Source organism: Aotus nancymaae, unplaced genomic scaffold (assembly GCF_030222135.1).
Source record: "Aotus nancymaae isolate 86718 unplaced genomic scaffold, 86718_ANA_hifiasm-v0.15.2.pri h1tg000059l, whole genome shotgun sequence".
In the NCBI taxonomy this organism is placed as follows: Eukaryota; Metazoa; Chordata; class Mammalia; order Primates; family Aotidae; genus Aotus; species Aotus nancymaae.
The window spans coordinates 40,387,990-40,404,698 of record NW_026988473.1 but is presented as its reverse complement, the minus strand read 5'-3'; the positions used below and the strand labels follow the sequence as shown (position 1 = coordinate 40,404,698).

At 42.2% G+C, this 16,709-nt stretch overlaps 1 protein-coding gene across 4 annotated transcripts in view; it reads left to right on the top strand.

The window, feature by feature from the left end:
* The window catches only part of NAV2 (neuron navigator 2), a 769,613-nt gene that overhangs the window by 704,672 nt on the left and 48,232 nt on the right, over positions 1-16,709 (top strand). For all 4 annotated transcript variants that reach the window (XM_012456498.2, XM_012456497.2, XM_012456499.2 and 1 more), the window contains 6 exons: positions 205-249; positions 2,943-3,103; positions 4,630-4,818; positions 10,851-10,903; positions 16,429-16,452; positions 16,567-16,641. In XM_012456498.2, coding sequence (XP_012311921.2) covers positions 205-249; positions 2,943-3,103; positions 4,630-4,818; positions 10,851-10,903; positions 16,429-16,452; positions 16,567-16,641 — 547 coding nt within the window. The remainder of the gene's footprint in view (positions 1-204; positions 250-2,942; positions 3,104-4,629; positions 4,819-10,850; positions 10,904-16,428; positions 16,453-16,566; positions 16,642-16,709) is intronic.

Sequence of the window (16,709 nt, the reverse complement as noted above, 5' to 3'; positions counted from 1 at the left end):
TCAGCTCTGGCTGAGGATTGGGTTTCTTTTGTTTTCCGTGGATGTGGATGTGGATGTGTTGCATTGCATGCCTAGCTGGATAAGGCACTTCCTGGTGATGTGTGCCTCTTTCTCCAGGGCCCTGCAGCCCCCTCCCTAGCTCTCCCTCTTCCTGCCTTCCTGTGCTGCTCTGAAGTTCTTATTTTTGTTTTAACTTTCCTACAGTGACCCGCACCTTGATAGGAACACTTTGCCTAAGAAAGGACTCAGGTATCTGTGTTTCCTCCTTGCATCTGTGCCATCTGTTGTGGCTTTGGAGCTTGGCTGTGTGACTCCTTCATGGCTGGTGGGGGTTTGGGCTGGACTGGGGTCCCCGCTTTGACCACCACAGCAGGACCTCTTGGATGATGGCTCCTCTCGCACCCTCTCGTTTTCACTCTCCATTTGTCAGCTTATTTGCTTGAGCAGGGGCTGTGCTTTTTCAGGCTTCATGTGGTAAAACCATCTCATGAAAAACATCCCTGGGCAAGCCCAAGGAGCAGTCACTGCTACTTCTGGGACCAGTGGGTTGAATCTCTGAGCACTTCACCGTGACCATTCTGTTTACATGGCTGTTTTCTAAGACAAAGGACATGACTTATAGCATACTGATTTGTAAGCTAGGACAAGAGCACAGGAGAGGAATATTTTCCCCAGATTTGAAAATATTTAACTTCTCTGCCAGTACAAAATTGCTAGACAGATACTTTGCACTTGTCTAAATATTCTAATGGAAAATTGGTCTGCTTTCAATGCCCAACAAGACATGGGTGTGATCATTTTTTGGTGGATAATAAAAGACTCCCAGGAAGGACTGTCCTTCCATTCCTAGTAAGTGGTGGCTCCAGTTCATTTTTGGTGCTAGTCCTGGCAAAACAAGATGCTATAAGTCAGCATCGCTCACACCATCTACATCACTTTGCCAGTCAGAGAAGTTTCAGTTTGCTAACGCCGCCCCCATGATCTTGCTGTCTGATGGTTGCAGCTGTCATTTCTCCTGCTTTCTAAACACCACGTGCTTTGTAGAATCAGCTTCATCCTGCACTAAGCATTAAGTGCTTTTGCATAAAATGGAACTTGGAATGAAATGTTTCATTGCTGTCATGTATGTCTGTAGTTCATAACCTGCAGCTCTTAAGACTGAGAGCATTTTGAACAGTAATGTGAGGTAGGTATCAATGCTTCCTTTCAGTGGGATCCTCTGAGTAAAGCCAATTACAAGAATCTAAGAAAGTATTAGAATCTCCCAGCAGTCGTCCTGCAGGAGGGAGTTGAGCTGTGTGGCCTTAGAGGGGGCCTTGGCAAGGCCTTTTGTGCTTACCAACTTCAGTCGTGCCTGTGAGCTGCTTGTCAGCAACCATGCCAGGTGCTTAAATCATGGCCACTCTCACTGTGAGTTTGATTTTGATGCCCCACTGGTGCCCTGAGAGGAAGCTAACCTCTAAATGTTAACATTTTGAAATGGTGCATATACTTCTGTAGCAGATCTAGCCTATCAAAATTATGTAGCATTGTTTTTTTAAAATTTCAGAATAGAGACATATGACAGGCTATTTTCAGGCAATTGATGTGTCCTAGAAAGTTGCACATCTGTCAGATATAATAAAAACATTAAGAAGCATTTCTGTGCTCCCTCTGACTCCTCCTGTCTAGCTCAGCCACTCCATACACATGAACATCCAGTACTAACACACCGACAGCATCTTTCCCTAAGCCCAAGGAATCCCTCTATGTACATAATCAGTAGTCACTTCATAATACATAAGTCCAAGGGTACCCTGGCCACTTGGCACTTGAAATTTCAGATGCAGGCTGGGTGTGGTAGCTCATGCCTGTAATCCCAGCACTTTGGGAGGCCAAGGTGGGTGGATCACTTGATATCAGGAGTTTGAGACCTGCCTGGCCAGCATGGTGAAAACCTCTCTTTACCAAAAATACAAAAAATTAGCTGACATGCCTGTAGTCCCAGCTACTCGGGGGGGCTGAGGCGGGAGAATCGCTTGAACCGAGGAGGTGGAGGTTGCAGTGAGCCGAGATCGGGCCACCTCACTCCAGCCTGGGCAATAAAGTGAATCTCCATCTCAAAAAAAAGAAAAAGAAAAGAAATTTCAGATGCTACTTATGGGCATAATGAAAAGAGCATGCATTTTAAAATCAAACATGGATTGAAATCTCAACTCTGTGACTCCCAGCAGGGTCCTTACCTTCCCTGAATGTAAAATGCAGATAATGGCATCTGCATTGCTGAGTAGGTCTGAGGCTTTGGTGAGATAATGCGCATGAAGGCACCCAGCACGTTGCAGACGTTCAATAAATCATCACCATATGCATTTCAGAATAAATGAGGAGGTGGACCGCATAACTTCTGAAGACCCTCTCCTCTGAAACCCAATGATTTGGGGTTCCTTTTATGAAGATTTGTTTATGCTTAATTACAGCGACTACTGCATCAGTGTCCTCAGACCTTGCTTTGTATGTCTGCTTTTTCATGTGCTGTGATTCATGATCATTTATTTGTGCTGAGAATGGCAGATGCCATGAGCTGTCTAATTAAAACTCCCTCACAGCTCTAACAGCAGCTCATTTTGTTGCTTCAGTCCTGTCAAGGTGGGGGCTTTGACATGACACTGTCATGAAGCAACATGTTACAGATACGCCCAGTGACGGCTTTTCTGAGCATTTACCGATTTTCTTCCCTTTATGTGTTCCCTCTAAACTGAAAGGAATTGTCATTTTCTCCAAACACAGCCAAATAGAAAAAAGGTTTTGAGAAACTTCATAAGTTTTGGGGTGTGTAGTGATCTGATTTTTTAAAAATCATCTTTAGATATGTTTTCTTTTTATATATTTATCATCAGCTCCACAGAGTTCATTTTAATAAGCGTTGTTCATAGTTAATTCCAGCTTGATTTCTGTCTGTCCAGGTATACTCCCACCTCTCAGCTTCGCACGCAAGAAGATGCAAAAGAATGGTTACGGTCCCACTCTGCAGGAGGCCTGCAGGACACCGCTGCCAATTCCCCCTTTTCCTCTGGCTCCAGCGTGACTTCTCCCTCTGGAACAAGATTCAACTTTTCCCAGCTTGGTGAGTAGCCACTTGTCATTAGCCTTGTTGATTAGCTCCATAGGGCAGTGGTTATCTTATATATGTAAAATATATTCTTACTTCAATAGGTTTTGGGGAACAGGTGGTTTTTGATTACACGGATAAGTTCTTTCTTGGTGATTTCTGAGATTTTGGTGTAACCATCACTTGAGTTATCTTATATTTTGAAATAGACATATAGTCACATCCCTCTCAGTGTCTGATCAGCCCTCAGCAATATAGTTTGATTACAGGAGATTGATAGCAAAAGAAATAGAGAAAATAGTAAAGTTTTTGATACTCTAATCAATGATTTCCTTTATGTGGTTGATGTAGGTAGGGCTATGGCAAAGAACATGTTATCCCATTCTTAAAAAGAATGCATTCTATTTCTAAGACCTCTGAAGCAGTAGATTTTACGCATATCCCATATTGGGTTATCCTCATTGCTTTATTAAGCTGGAAATAAAAGTTAAGTTTTGATTGAATAGGTATTCTTAACAATGCCTACTTCTGACATAATGCTGTGACTGGCACAGTGGGGAAAGGAAAAGAATTTGTGACATAGTCCCTGCTGACATGTCAATGGATTCTTTTTCAGAAAGACAAACATGTCAGTGCACACCTGTATAACAGGGCAAAAGACAGCAATCCAAAGCCTTATATGAAACCGTGTAAAAGCTGAATATAATTAGGTAGCAAGTGTTAGACACCTTTAGAAAAAGGAAAGGTTAGTGCTGGCTGGAGTTATTGGCAGAGGTTACCGTGAAGATGGCGGGGTAGGAGCTGAGCCTTGAAGGACTGATAGAGGGTGAGAAATCTTTTCTAATCTCATCTTACTCTTTAGAGAGGCAGCCTTTTCTGAATATAGTGAATAACAAATTCAAAGTATTTAAGGATAGAGGTGGCTTGTAAGCAAGTGAGGTTTAACTCTTCATTTCTGATGGACTAAATGAGTACCTCTGAAAATACTGCACATTTCTCAAATGGACAGGATTTTCATAAGAAAGCTAGTTTTGGCTGAGACAGATGTGCCTCCTTCGCATTGAAACTCTTTTACAACATTAAATGTACCCCATCTGAGGCAATGAGACCTGTGTTCATATTGTTCTTTCCCAGCTATAACTCTTTGAGGCAAGAGATTTTTGTCATGTACAAATGCTTCCCATCTGATCAAAAGCCTGGTTGGACTATTTTGGGCTTTTGGCTTTAGAGAAAATCATTCCAGATGAGCCTGGGGAGTAATTAGCTCATGCCTGGAAGGTGACACTGGCCTGTCTGAACGTGCCAAGTTGGAAAGCTGAGGCCCAGAGCCTTGCTTTGGAGCTGACCTGCCTTTCCACTCTTATTTTTAGCTCCCAGTGTGTAACTCAAGTGCTGATGCGACTACCTTTTAGAAAACAGAGGGGAGAAGAATTGGCAGGAACATGTATGGCTAACAATAAGCAGTCTTCTCTTTGTCCCCAACCAGGATTTGAACAGAGACATGAATGTCCAACCTTTTGATTCGTTTCCTTTTATTCCAGCGAGTCCCACCACTGTCACCCAGATGAGCTTGTCCAACCCGACCATGCTGAGGACCCACAGCCTCTCCAATGCCGATGGGCAGTATGATCCATACACTGACAGCCGCTTCCGGAACAGCTCCATGTCTCTGGATGAGAAGAGCAGAACTATGAGCCGTTCAGGCTCATTCCGGGATGGATTTGAAGAAGGTAAGGAAGGAAACTTACCATCTCCCAGGTTACTCAGTGTAGGGTCCTCTATGCCAAGTTCACTTCGCTAACCTGAGAGCCCACCTATAAATGCTCCCACCTCTCCCACCTACTCTGGGGGCCAGGGATGGGGATCTGAAGAGTAAGGTCTGGCCTGACCCTTCGTTAACCTTCCAGGCCTTTAAGGAAGAGGCTGCTTAAAAAACATTGGTGAACCGTAGAGCTGACTGAGTTCCGCTTTAGGCTTCTCCCTCCTGGACTTGGGCCACAGCTTCTTGGCATGCATCTCCACCTTGAGGTTCAGCCACTGGCTCATCATCTTGGCAGAGAGAACTTCTGGAGAGTTCATTTCCCTGTGCTGACATACCCATGTAGCTCTGTGGGCCGGGCAGCCATGCCCCTCTGCTCTGCTCCAGAATTTTTCATCTCTTTTCTCAAGTACCGGGTTTTTATGTTCATTATGTTCAGGTATGCCCTTTTCTTTCTTTGGTTGCTAACTGTGAATTTTTGGGGTTGGATTTTTATGTTTTGTTCATTTTAATCAGAATCATGGGAGAAAAGTTCTGTAGACAACTTTGTCAGCCGTCTTCATAGCTCACTTCATTTCTCTCTCCCTTTGTTCCATCACCCAAGGTATAAGTTAGGAAAGTAAGCAGTCAAAATTCTGTGAGGACCCCTACCCCATGAAGATGGGACTGATAAGACATTGGAGGCAATACTCATCAACCAGTGATTAAGAATATGGAGTCAGGCTAGCAGAGCTTAAAATCCAGCTCCACTGCTTTTTAGGTGTATGATTTTGGGCAAGTTGCTTCATGTCTCTGTGCCTCTGTTTTTTCACGGATAAAATAGAAGTAATAATAGTATTCAGCTCATGGAATTATGAGAATTAAATGAGATAATACATATACATGTAAACACAATAATGTTATTACATATCATGGCCTGTAATAACACAGCCGTAAAGCTATAATAACATAGCTATAAAAATACAGCTTCAGCATTGACTTCCTGGCAGCTCAAAGTCCCCAGCCAGAGAATAGGGAATCTTGGAGCAAATGGAGCCCAGGCTGAGGACTGTACAGCTAGTTGTCCCTTTATTACTATTGACAAAACTGAATGTGGAGGGCGAGTTATAGGTGCTTTCCAGTCCCCATATGAGTAGGGAAATAGGGCCGGCATCCTCCCAACATGAAAGAACAAACAAACTTGTGATTGTCTAGGAAGTTTCAAGTCAAAATAAGGCATAAGATTCTGCTTTTGCCTAATGTTCTTTTTAACAGAAGTTTTAAAGAATTTATTTACAGAACAATTGCCTTGGTTTATCTTCTTGGCAACTTAATGCTTTTCACTCTGATTTATGTATCATTTGCATCCAGTGACATTCAGTGAACAGGCACAAGTCTGTAAATCCATATATGGGAAGCTGCTGGGAATGGAGGATTAAGGAGGGGAGAAGCCTGAGTCACTGAGGGGCACTTGTGAAATTTAAGAGCTAGAAATTAATGCTGTAACCGCTCAGAGCAGTGATAGTAGAGAATATCCTGTGACCCTAAGGTGAAGGAAGAAGTGGTTCGTCTTGAACTTCTTTCTCATCAGTGTACTGGGCAAGCATCGCCACGGAGCATTTTCCAAGCTCCCCAGGAAGGATTTGCATATGGAGTGTGTCCCTCATTGTATTCATCTTCTCTGTCATGTGTGTTCCTGAGTGAACCACATTCAGTACTGAAACTTGTCCAAACAAGCACACTTTGCCTCATAAAGGTCCAGGACCATTACAGTATCGTCATCAGAGAGCTTTTATTTATTCCATCTGGAATCAAGCTGGCAGGCAGCACAACTATGGAATATCTGGGATGTCAAATAACATTGATAAAAAGTGCTTGCCCACAAGCAGTGTCTAGACTTTTGTAAACCTAATGATTCATGGTGACGTGGAACTGAAGCACAGAGGTAAAAGTCACACCTTAGGGGAATGGGTTAGGGACTGCTGTCAATACACTGTGAATACGTAACATTCTCATCTTTTGATGAGAAAATATGGCATCAGATTGATTTTATTTCTTCTTAGAGTATTACATTCAAAAACAAAATAGGGCTTGTGTAATTTAATAACACAATTAAAGGTTTTTAATTCCTTTTGGTGAAATTCCTTTTTCTTTTGAATTTATTAACTCCCAGTATTTGCAGGAGCAATTGGAAGAAAATTGACATTTTATGTTTGGACCAAACAGAACCTCCTTGTAATAATCAGTTAGATGTATTATATACCACAAAGCAGAATAGAATTTAGGAAGAAGTAGCACAAGCATTTGTGTGAGGTTTTCATGCAATTTAATTAGTACTTTCCACTTTGAAGGAGTTTTAGGTATCATAAATATGTAGATTAGGTACAGGCATGGCCCAGATACAGGCTTTCAAAGGTGTTTCAGGTAAATTAATTTCTATCAGATGTATTATGCGATCTTAAAGTCAACTTTAATAGCATACATTTAAGGAGATGCTTGAGGCATTTTTAAAATGGATTCTAGAGAAAAAAAAAAATCCTGTGACTTCACCAATCATCACTGAGAGCTAATGCAATGAAAAACACAGAAACCCTCCACCCTATCAGTTTATATGGAATCCCCAGGAGCAGAGAAGCTTATTAACCAAGGAAGCTTGTATTGCAGCTTACTTGTGTTTCCAGCCTCTGAGTTGCAGTAGTGGTTCAAATCCTGGCACCCCTACTGTTAGCAATGTGACTCTGAGAAAGGACTTGACCTGCTCAGCCTGTTTCCTGTTCACTAAAATGTGGAAAGTAATTGTACCTGCTTTGGAAAATTGAAGTGAACATTAGGTGAGATAAATCTTGGAAAGCATTTAACAAATAACTGTGAAAGGGGAGTACTGTAAGTGCTCACTCAGTGGCAGCTATTGTTATAATTGTCATATTATAGCCTTCTCCCCAAGGGCCATTATCATCCTCATTTTTTTTTAATGGCCAAATTGCGGCAAAAGTGACTTGATGACTTTTTTCTTTTTTTTTTTCTTGGTGCCGTGACTTGATGACTTTATGCAGCCACGATGATGTCTTAAGCCTCTTGATTCCAGTCCCTCTTTCTTTCTACTCAATCCTACCTTGATATGTGACTCAGCTGGCTTTTTTTTTTTTTTAAACCTGTCTGAGGCAAGCTCTGATCTTTTATCAATGCTTCCTTTGCTGATGGAGAGGCAGGTCAGCACATTAGTCATCAGAACTGCATTTCATTCTTCCTGACTCTTTCCACAGTACCCAACTGTGGAATGAGAAGTAGATCATCATGCCTGGATCTACATTCTCTCTCTGCTCCTGACTAGTTCTGTGTCTGGCCACATCACTTAACCCCGCTGAGAGTTAACATATTGTGTTGTTGATTAAGGGTGGAAACTCCTGCCTAGTCTGGGATTGTTACTTGCAGATTCTCTGTGATGAGGGTCAGAGGAACTTGATTGCTTCACTGGCTGGAATATGCATAGTCGTTTTATTCTGTCTAGTGTTTTCACACCTACTAAAGCATCTTTCTTCTCAAACATTCCTAGCTTGTGCCCACGTGTAGATTGCATGAAGGAACTAGGACACCATTCTAAGACACCAAAAGGCTCTTTAAAATAAAACAAGCAAACAACCAAACAAATCAGAAACCAGTAAAACAGATCACTCAAAGGCAGAGCAATCTCCTGACTTCTAGTCAGCAGATCCTGTTCTTGAATTGCTGTGTGACCTTAGCAAGTCATTTAACCTCTCTGAGTTTCAGATTTCTCAATGGCAGAAATAGCCTAGATATTCTCTGTGGTTCCTTGTAGCTGAAAAAAATATGGAGGTATAGCTATAGGGAGGAAAATTACATAGCCTACTTTAGCTGTTTGGCCTCTGTAACTCCCATAGGCATTTTCTTGTCCAAAAATAACCACACTGCATAACCCAGGCTCTGACTTGGCTCAAGTCCCTTGAAGGAGGGCCAACTGCAATGGTTCAGGCAAGCCACATTCAGTTTTGGGTTGACTCTGAAAATCAAGGAATCTCTCTTTGGAATACAGCCTTGCTATTGCTATTTACAAAGTGAGAGGAGTTAATTATTGAGAAAAACAATTACCGCTACCTTAAGCCTGCCAGATGTGCTCTTCTCTGCCTGTGGCCCCACGCTTGCACTGAGTTGTTGTTAAAACCGTGTCAGTTAAGTTTATGTGTGTGAGACGTAGAAATAGAAAAGAAAAAGCTTCCATTTTCTAGCAGCCAGAGGCCATATAGCAGCCATGTGCTGGTCTCTGGCAGGCCAGTCATGCAAGTGTGTATGGCTACGTGTTACCCATGTCTCTTCATCCAACTTGGCCTCCAACATAATTCCTCCACTATTGTCTGTGTCATAAGCTGAATTAACTTACCTCTGTGGAACATTAGGCCACTAAGTTGGGACATTAAAGGCCTCTGTTAATGTGTGGACATATGAACACTGAAAGCCATTATTGGCCATTAACACCTTAACCTGATTTTTTATGGGCATGAAGTCAGATTAGTCATGAGTGAAGGAAGAAGTGGAGGAAGAGATCTAGAATGCAGAGGGCATTGCTAAGGAGGGTGGATGTACCTGATGATATAGGGACAACTTAGAGCATTAGGGAGCTGCTGAGAGAAGAGGGCTGGAATGGCAAGCCAAGAGTTACGTGAGTTCAGAGGGAGGAGGAAGCCCCCCAGGTGGCAGTCAGGGGGATGAGGAAAGCTTCCATGGAGAAGATGTCATTTGAGCAAAACTGTTTTGGACAGACAGTATTTAGATGCAGCCTAAACAAAGAGAGCTGCATGGGCAGAGAAAGTACTGTCTAGGGCAAGCTTGGGAAGGCAGTACAGGATTCATAGTGTGACAGGAACCTATAAGGGAAGAATGAGAGGTCAGGGAAGATTTATTGGAAAGATGACAGACAGGAACCTGAGTTCCTGTCAGCTATCTTGTTGGCATGTAGCTTCTGCTGACTGCTAATCCAAGGTGAGTTCACTTCGTGGGTGGTAGATGAATGCCATTTACTACACATGGAAGTTACCCCCGTGCCTCCCACTTTAGACTACAGGTCATAGCTCAGTGTGGGAGTAGAGCCATTCCGCCCATGGCCAGGAAAGCTGTGCCCAGTTAAAAGTTCTGTGAGGCCTTGACATAGGAATATTTCTGTTTTTCGAACAAGTTGTCAAGAAGTTACCAAGAAAATTAAGAACCTGCTTCCCACAAAAGAAGGCAGCCAGCCAGAATACCCAAGTCCTAGAAAAGACTATGCTGTAAACGTAAAACAAATAATAAAATGTCTCCACTGGCTGGGGGCTGGAAGAGGTGCTAAGGACATACAAGTTGGTTCTAGTCAAAATGTACCAGTCTGAAACATAAAAGAAGATACCACTTGCTCGTCACTTTGTAGACATTATAGAAATCAAATAAAAAAATCTGTCTTTCGATGGGTATGTTTTCTAAACAAATATTCTGCTGTATGGTCATCTAGAAAGAACTTACTGTGGCCAACAGCCTCTTAGATTCAAAATAATCAACTCAGTTTTTTGCATATACAACTGACAGATGCTAACAGGGTAAAAAAAAATGTATATGCAACACTGTCTTAACCCTAGAGGAATACATTGGAGAAAGGAGTGAAGCAAAGTATGCTGGAAAAGTAACAGGTTCCCTCCAGGCAACGAGATTGTGAGTCACTGCAGGTTGTGACAGTGAATATGCTTCTTAACACTTCTCTGTACTTGAAAATTTTTGTTCAGTATCATATATTATTTTGACAGTCAAGAGAAAAAGTATTCAGAAGGTTGAAGGAAAAATGCGGTAATAGAAAAGTGACATCCTTAGCAGACTTACTTATTTGTCACTGACCTATTGCCAAACCAGAAAAGGTTGGGCCAAGGTGAGATTAAGTCATTCCAAGCCTGGGGTGTCCTGTGTTGCTGATTTTCTCCTCCCTTCTCCCCTTTTTGGTTCCGTAACAGCCATCTATCAATTCACCTTTTTTTTTTCTTTTAATAGTTCATGGATCCTCACTCTCCTTGGTTTCCAGCACATCGTCAATTTATTCTACAGTAAGTATAAATCAGTGCTGTGTGGCTGTGATCATGAGAGCTAGGGTTCCTTTATTACATGTGTCAAGAATAAAATAGATGCATTTCTCCTAGGGAAAGCATTTCCATTATAAGGGGATCAATTAATTAGGCAACAAGATTTAAAATTCACAAACAGCTATTAATTATATTATACCAACTCCAAAATCGAGAACTGCCTTGTTAAAGTGGGATTGTACTTTAGGTGATAGCTGGCTAGAATGTGTGAGAAGCCTTGGCTACCTGCTAATGGCCTTGGAAAAGAAAGGCCTTGGGCAATTTATTAACCCTTTGTCTGCCTTAGTTTCTTTATCTGTAAAGTAGAAATAATAGCAGTCCCTACCTTATAGAGGTGTAACGAGGATTAAATGTTATGAAGATTACATTTCACTATAATAGAAACTCTTTCTAGACAAGGACGTTTTTGTTTTTATTCCCAGTGCCTAGAACAGTACCTAGCACATAGTAGATATTTTTAAAGTAGGTTTGAAGGAAATGAGAAAATGCATCTAAAACAATGAATATAGTACACACAGCTCAGAGCAAACATTCCTAAATGCTAGCTATCAGCACAGAGAGGTTTATTGAATGAAAGCCAAATGTAATCAAATACACTTGGATCTTCAGTACTACTGGATTTGTTCAGTAGTGCTTACTTTTTATAGCTGTACACTATTCACTTTATTTTATTGTATTTATTTTATTTTATTTTATCAGACTCATGCTCTGTCACCCAGGCTGGAGTACAGTGGCACGATCTTGGCTTACTACAACCTCTGCCTCCTGAGTTCAAGCAATTCTCCTGCCTCAGCCCGAGTAATTTTTTTTTTACAGTCCACTCCCGGCTAATTTTTTTTACATTTTTAGTAGAATTGGGGTTTCACCACATTGGCCAGGCTGGTCTCAAACTCGTGACCTCAAGTGATCCGCCCACCTCACCCTCCCAAAGTGTTGCGATTACAGGCGTAAGCCACTGTGCCCAGCCATAGCTGTATACTATTTACTTTAAAAACAGTAATTTGGAAATTTCTACAGGAAAAAAAAAAAGTCTTGTCGTTAATTGTGAATTGGAAATTCTTTAGCCCTTAATCCCATGGAAACAAATGTTTTAAAAATTCAGGTTTTGATAATGCCTGGTTTCTGGTACATATAGCAGTGGTACATATACACTGTGTGTAGCTCCTGGAAAATAAGAGGGCACCCAGAATCAAGTTAAAGATACCAGGGCCTAACTGTTCTTTCTTAGGCCTGTAGTGAGCAAACAAACTTCAGTGATTGCTGATTTGGTCTGTTTTGAAGGACCTGGAAACACTTGCTTCTATTCCTACCCACCTCACCCCTCCAACTCTAAATTTTTTTTTTCCTCAGCTAGTCATCTTGTTTGAAATTTCATCACCAAGTCCTAGCTTTCCTTTTAAAGGCTTTATATAGAGTAATCTTGGAGAGAGGTTTTTTTAAGCCATGATTTACTAAGAAAGCATAGAGATGCTCTTTCAGCTGTCAGCCAGTAGATAAATCCTTTCTTCTAGAATGAAACTGTGGGATATGGGTACCAAGGTTGGTACTTTCATACCTAAATTCACTTCTTCAATAATGTTTACTGGCACCATGGCTATGCCAGGGTCTGGACTAAGCCCTAGGATATAATTTAGTAGAGAAAGGAGCCTGCTACTGAAGGAGGAAGCCGTATGCACCAGAGGGATATGGGACTGTAGCTTCACAGGGCGGGCACAGAGAAACTGTAGTAGATGTTTCAGTGCCCAGCCCCATGTTTGCCCTGTGGCATTCCCAGGGATTCTTGTCAACATAGAGGGGAATGGGCTTTTTAGAAGAGTGAAAAATGGGAGACTGGCCAGCATTGACCAGCCTTGAAGGGAAAGAGCATAAGCTTCTCAACCTGTGTGTCTTCAGATCTAGGAGGTTCCTAGTCACATGCAATTCCTCGGGGCAGCCCCTTCATGCCAACCAAGTTCTTTCAGTAGCTGTTGTTCTGGGTGTGGGGACATGAAGATACTGTTTTCATGAAATTTGAAATTGTCATTTCTGAGCTGATATAAATTCAACAAATTAGCAAATGCCTAATAATAATACTTTTAAATTCCATTTTTATATGGATAACAAGAGACCCGAGGTGTAATCTTAGCATTCTTCTTGCCATGTGACTTTGGGCAAATCACCTGGTTATTTAGAGTGTCTCTCCAGTTTTGCCCTTGGCATTGGGAAACTGAGCAAGGTGATCTGAGCCCCCTACGATCTCTGACATTCTGTGAGTCATGGAGTCAAAGGCTCCCATTTACTGTCTTCACATATGCCCTCTCTGAGAATATGGGTTGCTTTTGCAGACTTAAAAAAAAAAAGATAGCCTAACATTTGAATGTTCTTATGCTCGTGCAGTCTACTAATTTCAAGAAAAACTGCAAGTCTGGCTAGACTCTGTTACCACCTAGCACTGAAGTGTGGTCCCTTATCTATTATTACCTTCTTGATAATGATGAAATTCTGAAACACATGCCCCAGGCACCTTTGTAAATGTTAAGGTGAATAAAGTTCTTATTCGTTGTCCAAAAGATATCTTTGAAATCTGTTAAGTTGCCACAGACTCAGACCAAGGAGCCTGCTTAATAGCTGAGAGTTTTAAAAGCTTTTATTGGATGACAGTACGTTCTTCCCTTGAAATCTCTGTAACAAATGTTCAAGAATGCTCATTCTGCATGAAATTTGCCTGCAATTTTAATTATAAGTGAAAGAAAAGAATACACAATGCTAAATGATTGCCATGGAAAAGTTATGACTAACTCTTATTAGAGTAAAGAAAAATATCAAAGGCCACCTCTGGCATCAAACTTGCTTTCCTGTTTGGTAGGGAGCACTTGAGTTCCCAGGAAAGCTGCTGAATGGATGGCAGCTAACAGCATCACATAGTGTTCCCAGATGTGTGGGACAGCAGCAACTGGAGCAAGATATAAAGCACATGCTTTCTCTAGGCTGCTGTTGATAATAGGGGCCCAATCCCAGAGACAGGTGGGCACAGTGACGGACAGTGGCAGAGGCATGGGGAAGGGCTGTTAGGCAGGGTCTGTCAGTGGAAGTGTTTCAAAGTAGGTCTGGTCCTATGTGGATGGTTAAGCCTGCTAACAGGCCTCCACCAACCTTCCAAATGTTAAATGGTGGTTACATTTCACCATTAACTTGTACCCTTTGGATTGAACTCAGGGAGCTTATTTCTAGAAAGCCTCCAGGAGAATGTAGCTATAGTAAAAGTGCAGGAGAATATGCGTAGGCTCTGGAGCCAGACTACTACTTTAGATTCAGTCCCAACTCTGCCACTTACCGGCTATGACCATGGACAAATTATTGAACTTTTCTGTGCCTCAGTTTCCTCATATGCAAAACAGAAAGCAATAGTATTAGTACCTCCTCAAAGAGTTGTCATAAGGATTAGATGAATAATGAACGTAAAATACTTGAAACTGTCTCTGGCAGATGGTAAGCATTCAATAAATGCTAGCTGTTATTATCAGAATGCAGGCAACAAAAAGTCGGGGACTTGGTCGTGTTCACAGCTTTATCACAGGTTCTTAAAAACAGTGCCTGGCACATAGTAGGAAGTCAGTAAATATTTGATAGGTGGTGGTAGTGAGGATGGATGGACAGACAGACAAAGATGAATGAATAGTATCTGGGAGGGAAGAGTGAGCTCTAAGGATATCTTCCAACCTTCTCCTGAAAGCATTTCTTAGATAAGGAGGTTGTTAAGTGAGACTTTAGGCAAGACACTTAACCCTTCTGAACCTTGGAAGGAATACAAACAAACCTACCTAATGGAGTTTCTGCAAGGATTAAATGACTTGGCTCTGTGTATTTAAAAATTGGTTGCTGCTATTAGGAGCCATCCTAGAGGAGGGGACTTGTGGGCAGGATCAGGAAGGGAGGACAATGGGGAGCACAGGGTGAAGGGGGATCAGACAGGAAGCAGCTGCCCACCTATTCCAGCTGATGGATATGGGCTCTGCAAGTTCTAATGAATTATACCCATTTTGTATTGTGAACTCATGGAGACGTCAACATCAGGGTCGGATGCTGATTTTTGAAAAATAATGAGCTTATCCCTAATAAAATTGGATCAGGACACTTAGGGAAGACCCAAGGACAAAATAGAGTTCTTACTGATGTTCACTCACCTACCTCGTTCCCAAGTCACTCTTCCCTTCCTGGAGAAATTAGAGTGATAGGTGGAGAGGTCAGAACAATCAGCATTTCCAGGAACTGGGTAGGTTCTTTGTTATGAGCCCCTGTGGGAACTAGAGGACAGGGAAAGAAAGGTTCCTCCTGCAGTAGGTTCCCCAACCCATGTGGGCTCCCCCTATGGGAGGAGACAGGGTCTTATAGTTTCTGGCTGGCTGGTACCTTTGTCACCACAGACACAGAGCCAGCATGGAAGGAGCAAAGAGGGAAGCCAGTAAGAGGGGTAACAGAGTTCACCCTTACTCCACAGGGTCACAGGTAATTGGGGTCCTTGAATGGGGCAGCATGAAGATAAAGGCCACATTTATTCTCACAGCCTGTGGAGTTACTGGATGGCCAATAGGGGCTCCCAAACCCCCCTCACTTTGAGGTCTTTCTATCCTGCTGCTCCCATTCTCCCACTGCAGTGACCTAGGGAAGTGAGAGGAGGGCAGAAAATGGGGCAGAATTAGCCCAAGAGCAGTCTTCCTTGCTCCCTAGATAGGGTTGCCAGAGAAAATACAAAACACTCAATTAAATTCGAAATTTAGATTAACAACAAAATTTTTTTTTAGTAACAAAATTAGACGCTTTTTTTTTTTTTTTTTTTTGAGATGGGTAGCCTCTGTTACCCAGGCTAGAGTGCAGTGGCATGATCTCAGCTCCCTGCAACCTCCAGCTCCCAGGTTAAAGCCATTCTCCTGCCTCAGCCTCCCAAGTAGCTGGGATTACAGGTGCATGCCACCACTCCCAGCCAATTATTTTTGTATTTTTAGTAGAGGTAGATTTCACCATGTTGGCCAGCCTGGTCTTCAACTCCTGACCTCAAGTGATCCACCAACCTCATCCTCCCAAAGTGCTGGGATTTCAGGCATGAGCTACTGTGCCTGGCCCTAGACTTTTTTTTTAAAGCTATTCAACTTTAACTAGGCCTCCTGTATTTTTATTTACTAAATCTGACTCATGGCCTTCTCATCACATACCTTCTCCTGCACACCTTACCTATCACCATCCCCGCCTGGGGAGCAGGGTGGCTCCACACAACTGAAATGTGGAGTGGTATTCTCATTCTCCCTAATTTTTGAAAATAATATGCTGTTTGTATTTGGCCTTTCTGATGGGTCAATTTAATTGAACCAGTTTATCCAGAGAAATATACCAGAAAATAAACTAATAAATCTTCCAGACTACTGCAATTATCTGAATATGGTATTCCTGGTGGGCTGGACTGCACTATTCTTTGTTCCTTAACTGGTCTAATTTCCTTTATGTTTTCTTTACAGCCGGAAGAAAAATGCCAGTCAGAGGTAAGGAAGAGCTTGCTGGTTGGATTTCCTCTTTCGCTATTGTTAATTATTTGACCCTGCTCACCCTGGAAATGGACTCCCAAAGCATGTAACCCTCTCCCTTGTCATCTTTAGATTCGCAAACTGCGGCGGGAACTGGATGCCTCCCAGGAGAAAGTTTCAGCTTTGACAACCCAGCTGACAGCAAATGTAAGTACAGACATAGGGCGGTAGCATCGGGACAGGAAGCCCCATCCTTTCCTTCTGAGCAGCCTCAA